Source organism: Cryptotermes secundus, unplaced genomic scaffold (genome assembly GCF_002891405.2).
Source record: "Cryptotermes secundus unplaced genomic scaffold, Csec_1.0 scaffold5, whole genome shotgun sequence".
NCBI lineage: Eukaryota > Metazoa > Arthropoda > Insecta > Blattodea > Kalotermitidae > Cryptotermes > Cryptotermes secundus.
This window is the reverse complement of record NW_019724742.1, coordinates 2265600-2277419: the sequence shown is the minus strand read 5'-3', so window position 1 is coordinate 2277419 and position 11820 is coordinate 2265600. Positions and strand designations below refer to the sequence as shown.

At 36.6% G+C, this 11820-nt stretch overlaps 1 protein-coding gene across 5 annotated transcripts in view; it reads right to left on the bottom strand.

Annotated features, from left to right (window-relative positions):
• Positions 1 to 792: 792 nt before the first annotated feature.
• The window catches only part of LOC111862686 (protein fantom), a 35285-nt gene continuing 24257 nt past the window's right edge, over positions 793 to 11820 (bottom strand). For 4 of the 5 annotated variants that reach the window (XM_023848266.2, XM_023848270.2, XM_023848267.2 and 1 more), the window contains 8 exons: positions 10388 to 10639; positions 8231 to 8407; positions 7207 to 7449; positions 5899 to 6007; positions 4082 to 4296; positions 3718 to 3907; positions 1800 to 1953; positions 793 to 1123 (listed from right to left, as the gene is read on the bottom strand). In XM_023848266.2, the coding sequence (XP_023704034.1) occupies positions 958 to 1123; positions 1800 to 1953; positions 3718 to 3907; positions 4082 to 4296; positions 5899 to 6007; positions 7207 to 7449; positions 8231 to 8407; positions 10388 to 10639 (1506 nt within the window). In that variant the 3' untranslated portion in view covers positions 793 to 957. Of the gene's footprint in view, positions 1124 to 1799; positions 1954 to 3717; positions 3908 to 4081; positions 4297 to 5898; positions 6008 to 7206; positions 7450 to 8230; positions 8408 to 10387; positions 10640 to 11820 lie in introns of those variants that run through there. The other variant, XM_023848269.2, reaches the window with a different exon arrangement.

Genomic DNA, 11820 nt, shown 5'->3' with positions numbered 1-11820 from the left:
CACTTTGAACCAAAATAAAAAAAAAATTAAAAAAAAAAAAAAAATATATATATATATATATATATTTCATGAATTTTGGGACACACCTTGTACCTCTTACACCATGTTTGTTTGCTAGTTGTTTTGATTTCTGTGCCATGTACTTCAATGCTCTAAATTTATTTTCAGTTCAGTAGGTGATTCTGCTGTTTGGCAGCGCTGCTATTTTGATTGTTTCAATATCATGTCTTGACCTCATCTCTCAACTACTGCACAATTTCAGACTCATAATTTTGTATGCAACTATCAGTTATTTTTTGACTGCAGTGTGGACCAAATTTCACATTTAAAATATAAAAGGTCTTCTGTGAGGATTTTATTTCCCACATTATTTTCTCTTTTGCTGGATACTTACTGACTGACCTACCAACCATCAGTCGCAATGTGACTTTGACTTAAAATGTTTCAGTTCTCAAGTGACAGTGACAGACAAAGTGGAGGGTCCAGGACGGTTCAGCAGTTGAGAGTACAAGGACGAGAATGGAGTGTGTGACTCAGTGAGACTGTGCTAGTTTGTGCTGAGATCCATTGCCAGGAGACTACTTGTGAAGACTGAGAATCCTAGTGCATGTGCAACAGTGAAATGGAAAGTGTGTAATCAGCGATAGCGCTGTATTTCCGGTATTTAAGTGTGATTAAGAGAGGCTGTAACCAAAGTGCCAATAAATTCAATCATCTGAACTAGAACCCGTCATTTTCGTCGGTGCGTACCACCCTACACGTAACAATACATAGGGTATAAATGACACAGCATATATACAAGCAATAGATGTAATCCACTTTATAGTAAAACCCATAGGGAAGATTTTCATATAATTTAAATGTCACTGTAAAGTGAGAAAAGCTGTGACAATACAATATAATTTGTAGCTTTATTTAAGTGTAAAGCCTCTTGAAGAGGCACATGCCCAGTGATGATCACAGTTCAGATTCAAAAGATATACCTTTCATGAGATTAATACCCTCAAGGGTCACAAAGAGCAACCCGATTTCTTCATCTGTAGTACTATGGACTGGCAGGCCTGTTTTGTAGATGTTCTCATCACAATCTGCCAAGGCATGGATAAGGTTCAGTTCTGCGCACCTACAAAGATCCGTATAAATGGTCACGCATATACAATGCAGATACATTGTGCTTCTAAACCATTTGTTGACTGACGATTATTGCAGAATTAAACCTGCTTAAAACAGAATCCCAAGGGATCTGAATATTATTCCATTTCAGACGGTAGTTTGTTTAGCATGGGCATTTATTTCTACATAAATGATTTTACAGTTTCCCCATATATTTATACCTAAATCACAAATGAGAACTTCATCCCGCATATATACACCTGTTCAATTTTTCTTTCCTTCCTTCCCTTTCTATCCATGAAAGCAGAAAACTTTTTGAAGAAACGCTTCTCTTTTCCATGTTCAGTCTTAATCCTTCCCCCACCTGTGGCAGGAATATTCTATCTCAGATAAACTCCAGGAAGCACAGGAGAAAAATATATGTATAAGATTCTAGCAGCTGACTACTTTCCTTTAAAATATTATTTTTTCCCCTTCTTACTTGTATTAAATAGTTTTCTTTTGTTATAAGTACTTTATGTTAGTTTTCACTCTTTATTAATAGGACAAAATAAATTCTCCAAATAAATTTCTACTTAACCTGAATTCCATTTTAGACAGGTTTTACTGTAGCAAAGTTAAATTCTATAATGTATGCTTTTTTCTGAGTTACTAGGATTCATTTCACTGTATGCTGAAAAATTTACCCCACTTCTTTGCAGTCCTTGATGGAAGATTCCTCTTCCAAGGGTTCGCTTACAATAACGAAACGCAAGATATTTCTATGGTCTGATGCTGGCTTCAACATTGCTCGCAACTTATTGCGTTGTACTGCATGTTCTTCCTTATCCACATAAAACACTGAAATGAAACACAAGTTACCATTCTCAGGATTATAGCCACATAATGTAGGGTTCCCAGGCCAGATGCACTTCTGCGAGCTGTTTATTTATTTATATGCAACTTGCTTTACAGCAGTCAGTAGCTCACTATATTGTGGCGTATTTGATCAGTGCATTTCCAGGCAACAACTATGTAAACACATCAATCTCATCCTTCATTTAGTCACACTAAAATATTAGATGAAACATATAAATTGCAAAGTACCATATTTACGCATGTATAGGCAGCACATTTTTTGCCAAAAATTCAAGAGGAAAACTGGGGTGCGGCTTATATTTGAAATATTCGAAATCACACTTCATTTAAAACAGATAAACGTTGCCAATTTTCGGAATAATTTCTACTCCTGAAATAATATTCCAAGAAAATTATTTTTTCTATAATTTCTGTCTGAAAATTGTGCTGCGGCCTATACACGCACACGGCCTATACATGCATAAATACGGTAATTCATTATACAGTTTTATCCCTTCTTATTTTCCCTTTCTAAGTACAAATATTCTACTTGGTACTTTGTTTTCTATCATCCTTTTTCTGTGGTCTTCCTTCACACCCCTCCAGAAAGTCAGAGTTAAAACTGTAGTTTTATGTATTTCAGTCTTCATGTGTATAGTTGAAGATAGAATATTCTGGACTGAATGATGGGACATATTTCACAAATCCATTCTTAGTTTTATGTGAATGTAATTTTAATTTCTTACTCTTGTTCTTGGTTACTGAACTTCTCACATTTACATATAATTTATTGGTAATTATTACATGATGAATTAACCTAATAATGAGACATACTACCAAGGCGTAGGTGGGTGAACAATATTAAAATGGATCTTAGAGAGATAGGATGGGATTGTATTGATCTGGCTCAGGATAGGGACCAGTGAAGGGCTCTTGTGAACATGGTAATGAACCTTCGGGTTCCACAAAATGCTGGGAAATTCTTGAGTAGCTGCAGAATTGGCGGCTCCTCCAGAAGAGCTCAGCTCCATGAGTAAGTAAGTAAGTAAATGAGACATACTAATTTCTACTATATTTATTTGTAGACCATTATTCTTAGTAGCTTTGGCAGTAGATATACTTCAAACATTGGTACAATGGCATACAGTTCAGTGATATGGTAGGCATATGAGGCAGTATAATTCTCAGTTCAATATGATTCACAAGAATTTGGAAACATTTTGAGGATCAAGGAGAGAACAAGAAATGTCTCAATCATGTCATCTCCTTTACTGTTATCACAATTTATAAGACTAATCACTTTTTCACAGAGCTCTGAAGTTTAATACTTATCCCATTTTATGTCAGATCTTTTCTCAGTAAACAATTTCCATTAAGTCACTTGATTGAAAAACAATTCAATTCTAGTGCCATATTCTTTTCCATCGTGGGCAGAAAGACAAGTGGATTCATGCTAGTGTTTCCATACATTCTAATTCTGATGAATTTGGATGTGTGCAAAAAGAAAAGGTAGATAACTGAAAATTCTTGAGATTCAAGAATGTAAAGTTAATGTCAAATCAAGATTGATTTTTTTCTCTAGTTTTCATTAAGAGTTTGAGACTTGCTCATGCTTAAAGCAGAGAAACTGAAGATCATGTTGTATTAATTTTACGGCTTAAAATTATCACATACACTTCTACACTGTGAATTTAATGCAAAATTAATATGGATAAGGCTCAATATTTCACAGAATGTGCTCTAATCATTTTGGTTGTACACACTTACACTTTCTGAAGTTGTATAGAAGATGGTTTTCAGGAGAGCACGGTTTCATCACAGCAGTTGGCGTTTCAAGGTCTTGGCCATGGAAACCCAGAAACTGATACTCTACATACAGCTGTGTGATGTCTGGGTCCTTCATTACAGAAGAGTCTTCAATCAAAGATAAAGAGTTGATAGTTACAGCAATATGATCCTGTAACATGACAGTAGGCTTCAGTTCTTAAATAATATAATATCTTCTATTAAGCATTGGCCAAGTGGAGCTAGCCCCAATTTAAACTACTGAAAGCAAGCATTATAATAGGTAGTATTACTTATGGATATGTCTTCAGGGATAACTTTATAATACAGCCATACTACGTAATACCTGTCTTGACTTTCTGCTGTCAGATGTTTCTCTATCTACTTGTATAGAATCCGGAGGAATATCTTCTGTACAACTTCCTTCAGGATTACCTTCCACAGGACCTTTCTCTCCTTCAGGAATATCTTCTGCAGTGCCTTCCCCAAGCTTGTCTTTGGTGAAAACTTCTTTAATATTAACTCTTACATGAATGTTTTCTTCAGGTTGAACTTGATCTTCTGTAAAGCAGAGATCTTCAACATCAGATGGGGGGGGGGGGGAGACCAGTATTGCTTTAGTATGCTGCGTGGCCTGAGCTCACAGTATCAATGCCAAAGTGTGCTGCCTTCTGGGATGTAATGCCATGCAGTCTGGTAGACATTCACTGATGTTTCAGAGAAGCATACTGCCTCCATCTTCAGGGTCATCACAGACTTTCTGCATATATTTTGCTGGTTGCAAAAGATGGAGGCTGTACATTCCGACAAAATGTCAGTGAACTTCTACTGGCCTACATGGTCCCACATCCCAGAAATCACGCTGTACGGACCACAAATCTGACATGTCAGTATTTTTCAATCTGAGGTTTATGAATTACAAACAATATGCAGTGGTATATTAATGCCATCCACAGAAAGCATGATGTTAGAACTTTCATTACACATTAGAAAGTAATACTACTAAAGATCAACAGATAAATAAGCATGCACACATACACACAAAACTAATTCTATGGAGCTACTCAAAAATTTCACAACATTTTATGGAACCATGTCACTGGTCCCTATCCTGAGCCAGATTAATCTAGTCCATACCACCCCATCCTATTTCTTTGAGATCCATTTTTAGCCTACTTTCGTCATTTTGAAAAAAAAAAAAACTTATAGGATGAACTTGCTGTCTTTGTGTCTGTGTCCTCCACCCCCATATTTTTTTCATTTTTTATGTGATCTCTGTCTCATCAAAGAGAAGCAGGTGATTAGTTCTTCGCAGAACTTCTTGTAATATTATCCTCCCACCTACATCTAGTTCTCCCTGGTGATCTCTTTCTTTCCAGCTTCCCACCAAAACCCCACAGGCATTCCTTTTCTTCCTCATGCATGCTACATACCCTGCCCTTCTCATTCTTTGTGACTTGATCATTCTAATTACATCTGGCAAACAGTACAAATTATGAACCTACACATTATGTGATTTTCTCCAACCTCGTATTCTTTCATTCCTTTTTGGTCCAAACATTCTGCTCAGCACCCTGTTCTATATATATATAAAATAGTAGGTTTATATCATTGTGAAATGCAGACTTTTACTTTGAGCAATGAATAAATTACAGATGTCTGAAAATAAATTGCTTATGAAGCATGAAGTAAGTGAGCAGTTTATGATATTACATAATGAAGAACTCTCTGATTTATATTTATCATCACTTAGTATTGCTGGAGTAATATAATCATGAGGAATTCCACCTTCTGGGATGTGGCACCATGTACATCTTGTGTGAACCAAAATTTTGGAGGAACGTATCACCTCCATCTGCAGGGTAGAAAAATCTACAAGTGAGGAATCAACATTGAGAATGTGGCTGCCTCTCACCTGCTCATGCTGGTTCCTCATTCACAGATTTTTCTACCCTGAAGATGGAGGTGATACGTTTCTCCGAAACGTCAATTCACACAAGATCTACATGGCGTCACATCCCAAAAGACGACATTCTTCACAGTTACTGTCATGAAAACCTCAAATCTTATTTATTTTAGATCCTTTACATCTCTGCAATAAACAGTTCTTTCATGATAAGATTCCTGTATGTCTCAATTTGCTGATATTTTTCGTACATTTACCTGTGATACTGTTATGAGGTGTTATGCTAGAAACCAGACGACTCATCCCAGTAGATGTCTGTCCCTTTTTCTGTCTTGGAGCAGGAACAGGAACTTTTGCTCTTGTAACCTGATAACAAATTCATTGCTTAAATACAAGGGAAAAAATCAGGGAAACATGTAAAAAAAGTATGAGGTCACTTATTTGGTCTTCTACAACCCCTTTCCTCTTCTGTCCCTCTGTTATTGCCATTATATGCTTACTGAACTGTACAGCAAAAACTAACCTACTCCAAGAAACTGCAAACTGAGAATAAAAGCCTGGATTACATGACTCATGAGAAGTAATATGGCCTTAAAGTGGCAAAAGTGGAATAGGAATGGGTGAAAATATGTCAAAGGCACAACCTTTAAGAAGGTAAAGCTATCCCTGTAACAGGCTGTAGAGGCCTATAGGACTGTCACACAGCAAGGCTCCCACATTTTCTAGACACTTGGCTCACAGATGGCAGTGAGGTTGTCAGGCTTATGCACCGGCTGCCATTTACCCCCAGGGAGATTCCTGGTACTCATTTCTGCTACAGGCTCGGTCAACCTCAGGGCCATAATGTGGCTCGAAGGATTAGGTCAATTGAAAAATCCAATGATCTCATTGGTAATCAAACTCACGACCTTTCAGCTTGTAGCATAGTGCTTCAAACAACTACGATGACCTTTACAAAGTAAAATGCAATTGTCCTGCAGAAATTTGTGGGGTTACTTTCACAGCATTCTAATATTTGTAACATTCAAATCTACTTACTAGCAGTCCTTGTGTTTCAAAATACTATATGAAGGCAAGTTTCATTCCTTGTGATAATTTTATACAATCACAAAATCACTCTGGATATGATCAACACCATTTCTCTGACAAGGCATATTTCTGAACAGCTGCAATGATTTCTGTGACAGCTGAGTTGGACACACTGCAATGGGTGGGGATGTGTGTTCTGTCACCCTGTACTTTAGATGTCTGAAAAGAGGAACACTTGACCTTTGACCTTTATAACAGAGTTTCTTATAGACCTTCCAGATTTCTGAATTTTGAAATCTGACTCTTGAAAGTGTCCTTCAGTTATGCCATGTTGTTAACTGTGTATAACTGAATCTGTCCTCCCCCCAAAAGTGGCATGTCTCAAGTTCTGAAACTGAAAGCCTGGCAACTGTAACAGAGAAGAAATTCCTGCCCACCTGATTATTTGTGTGCATGTAATATACTGATGCTGATACTCATGTTGAACCTCCAACAGCTTCACTCCTTCACTCTCAGCTCAGTAAACACTAAATTACCTTCTTTGTTGTTCTGTGCTGGATGAAGCTGTCAATAAGACTAATGGAACAACTCAGTATGAACCAGCACTCGAGGATTCCAAACTCATATACGGTGTCACAGCTTCTGGTCCCTGCCAATGGGACAGTACTGTGAAACTTCTTTTGTGGAAATCTGAGCAGGTCTGAGAAGTGAAGGGAACCCGTGGCCACAGTTTCACTTGCATCATCAACTGCCATATGAACATCAACAGTACAACTTTCCTGTACACCCAAAGAAGAATATACTGGATTACAATCTTACTTACTTACTTACTTACGTATGGAGCTGAGCCCTTCTTGAGGAGAAGCCAAAACTGCAGCTACTCAAGAATTTCCCAGCATTTTATAGAACCTGAAGGTTCATTACCGTGTTCACAAGAGCCCTCCACTGGTCCATATCCTGAGCCAGATCAATCCAATCCATACCATTCCATCCTATCTCTCTAAGATCCATTCCCCACCCACCCACGCCTGGATTACAATCACAACCTGAAATTGTATTTACAACAAATAAAGTAACCAAGTCTACTCTCTCATCTCTATAGACAGATGAATATTGTCATTCTCAAAATATTTATAATTTATTTATGAATCCTGAGTTTGTGTTCCATGTGTGTCAGTTTTTGCCATTACATCACATAATTTTTACAGTAGGTTACATTTAACACATTAGCACCAATAACCACACCTATACTCTCTTGTACATGGGCATGATCACAAATTATGTTTTCTTCATTTACTTTCTCATTAAGTTAGAGCAATACACTTGTGTGTCCCATGAGTAGCCATGAGTAGCCAAGACACACATATTGGTTGAGAAACAAGAACAGCATCTGTCCTCAGTTTGTCAATCTTGTAAAACTTATTATCAGAAACATAATTTGCATTAAGTAGTAACTGACTTGACTGAACTAATTTTGGTCCACATCCATAGTTGTGTAAATCCTATCCTTTTACTCACTGCACTTTAAAGTGCATTAAACTCATCTACAGTTTCTCTTACCTCTTTTAAATATTGAAGAAACCGATCATTTACAGTAACCCTATGAACAGAAGAACTGTCAAATTCAATACAGGTTTCAGCTGCCTTCACCGGTGTATATGCCACATCTTGATCATAAAATTCCCATGTTAAGAATAGAGAGGTAGGTTCCTTGTCCTTATATACAGCACCAAAGGGCTGAAATATTAAATGCTACTAAGCATTTCACATCGTTATAAAGAGCAGATGATAATCACTAACTGTCAGCACCACTTGAAAAATATGACTTTCTCCTTCCCAAGGCAAGATAATTTTGTGGGCTGGCAAGAAGAAATTCATATTAATAATTTATATCAGTGGTTCAAAAGCATCATTTATCTCTCTGATGTGAGAATGTCTATAAGCAACAACGTAAACTGATAATGAAAACTATAAATTTTAACTTTATTTTAAGTATTAATTTAACATATTTCAGTGATTGAAAAGGACCCCAAAAGTTTCTTGTAATTCTATGGGAGAGAAAAAATCCACTGCAATCCCTTATTGTTATTTATGATTATTCTTCTGTAGTACTTCCATTCCCATATTTTTGAACAGTTTTTGTAAGTGTGTCTGATTTTATAAAAGGAACTCATTCATAAGAATTGATACCTCTTCTTTCTCAAAATACGATAAATAGTCATTTATATTGCCAATTCTGAAATTCACCGTGATATGTTAGTACAGTGACAACAGAAGTGTTAAATTCTTACATGTAGCCACAAAAAATGTAACTAGTCTTGATATGCTTTGGAGTGGTATCAATTTTTAGTTTGGCAAGGAGGCCAAGGCATAATTTCCAGGCCTGGTAAGCGCTGATGTAGTCATACATTATTGACTATTAATTTACTAACTATTTTTATGAAGAATTTTGTTTATTAAATGTGCCTTCTACTACTTTATGTAACTTAGGCATGTACCCTGAAACTTAGACATGCATGACAGATGAAATACTACATAATTTGAATCAAAAAAGAAGAGGTATTTTTTCACATTATAGTCTTCTGGGAAGTGATTCCATGTAATCTTGTAGCAATGTGTCAACATTTCAGAGGAACCCACTCCAGCCATCTTCAGAGTGAACTGTACCCTGAAGAGGAGGCAGAACTTTCCTCCAAAATATACAACTTCACATCCCAGAAGACTGTAATGTTAATATTCACCAGCAAGAGAACATCAAATCCCCAAAATATTTCATGACTGACGTTAAACCTGAAGTGTATTCACATTCTTGCATGTAGAACCCTGTTTATTGAATTGAAGAGGAAAATTATGTGTTGAAGTGAAAATGATGTTTACTGATCTCAGACCAGAAATGAACAATTCATTACTTTTATCTGAGTGCAAGAAGTGAGTCTGTATGATGATAAAGAATACTTACTCATTATTCGTAAGCAGTAATATTTACTGCTTACTGTAATGCTAGTATATTTATGATTAATTCACAAACTTGAGAATAAGATTTCTGTATTAGCACACTCTTAAATATTATGAGATTTACTTCAGCCAGTTGTCTTCCACATTTAACATACCCCAGATCAAATTCATCAATCATTTCAAAACGTTTGGGCTGTCTTCATCACTGGACTGGAATCTGATTTTCCATGTGTCACACTAGGTCTTTAGACAACTTGGAGGCTCACAAAATGGTAAACTACAAGAGACAAAGGAGCAGAATGGCACTTCAAAGGACATTAGATTTAATCTGAAATGGCTGATTTCCCAAAGCTATAACTGATCTGTATTAGTTCATCACATTTGTAAAAAGAGGCTGTATTTAAGCCATTCTGTACAATGCAATGGTTTCTGCTATCACAGCCAGTGTATTTACTAACACAAGAATCATTTCTTCCTGCTGACTTGGCACATGTGTCTTTATCTACATGTGCAGCCATATATGGCAGAACAGTCAAACTGAGGCAGGTAAGATAATTAGCAGCATGTCACTCTCTGGTTTTCAACCTCCATCCATATACTTCATTAACAAGCATATATGCCTATACTCATGTCAGTTTCAAACCTTGCATTATTTAAAACTGTCAATGACAAATAGATTTTGTTAAAATGCAGGAAACTGGAACCAAGTATTTGTTAATTTTTATATCAACTGCAAAATCAGCAGGTACATAAATGTCTCACTTCATCCATAAGGCTTCCTAACCCTTCTGGTGAGAGCTTCAAACATTGAATGTGGATTTCAAAAAGGCCCTCCCCAACTCCTATTGTAAGCTGGCCAGTATCGTGAGCTGTGTGATGAATTTCAGATGTTTTCAGGCGGCTCTGAAGCTCAGTAATGTGTGCTGTGTACTTCTGCAGTAAATTGGACATTTCATCTATTTTCTTTGCATGATCATCCTCATTTTGATTCAACTGCTGGGCAAGACCTGCCACCTGCAAGGGAGACAGTATGTGTTTGATAAATATCGATAAATAATAAATTAACCTTGCAATTGATGTCAGTCACTTTAACATGGAATATAACATTTTGACGTCTCAGTGATATCAAAGGATAATTACTAGTCAGTTTTATCACCTTTCTTGTGAACTGGTACAATAGAAGACTCCTCCACTGATCATGCAATTTTTCCTTATTCCAAATAGAATTAATTAGTTTATGGATCTTAGAACGTAATATTTCACCTCCTGCTTGAATAAGTTCTGACAGAATTTGATCACTACCTGGCGATTTATAACTTCTTAATTTTGCAATAGCAATTTCAACCTAAAAAGGGCTAGGATCAGTTACAAATGACTCAGCTGTACAGATTTCTGTCTGCCTAACATCACTGACCCTATGTACATTCAATAACTGAGAGAAGTAGTTCCTCCACCTATTCAAAATGTTGTGGGAATCTGCAAGCAGATCACCATTCTCATCCTTCACTAAGTTACTGATAGGCTGGTAACCCCTTTTAAAGCCAATGATTCCTCTAAACAGGTCTCTAATGTTCTTGTTTTTACTGTTCATTGCAAGCTCATCAGTTTTGTCTTTCAGATATTCCCTCTTTTTGTTCCTCAAATGCCTGTTGGTTTCACGTCTTATATTGTTTAGATTATCCCCATTTAACTCGCTTGGATCCTGTAACCATTGCAATTTGGCCTGCTTTCTTTGATCTAATAATTTTGAGAATCCTTCATCAAACCATGCCTTATGCTTCTTCAGCTCACAATAACCTAGACTCTCTTTGCCAGAAATTTGTATATTCTTTCTAATAATTTCCCAAGCTTTATTAACATCCATCTCAGTATCGATAAATCAAAGTGGCTATGTGCATGGGAAATATTAGAATATCATGTCGAGTTTTACAGAGTAATTAATGGAGCATATACAAATATCGAACATCTCTAGATAAACTTTTATGAGTTTCCATGCTGTTTTCAAGTTGTTTCATTTTTGTAATGATAAGAGTACCAGGAATTTTCCTGGGGGGTAAAGGGCAGCAGGCACATAAAGCTGACAACCTCACCACCATCTGTGAGTCGACTGTCCAGATAATGTGGGACCCTCAACATCTAACAACCATATGGGCCTTCACAGCCTGTTATAGGGATAGCTATACATTTTATCCTCA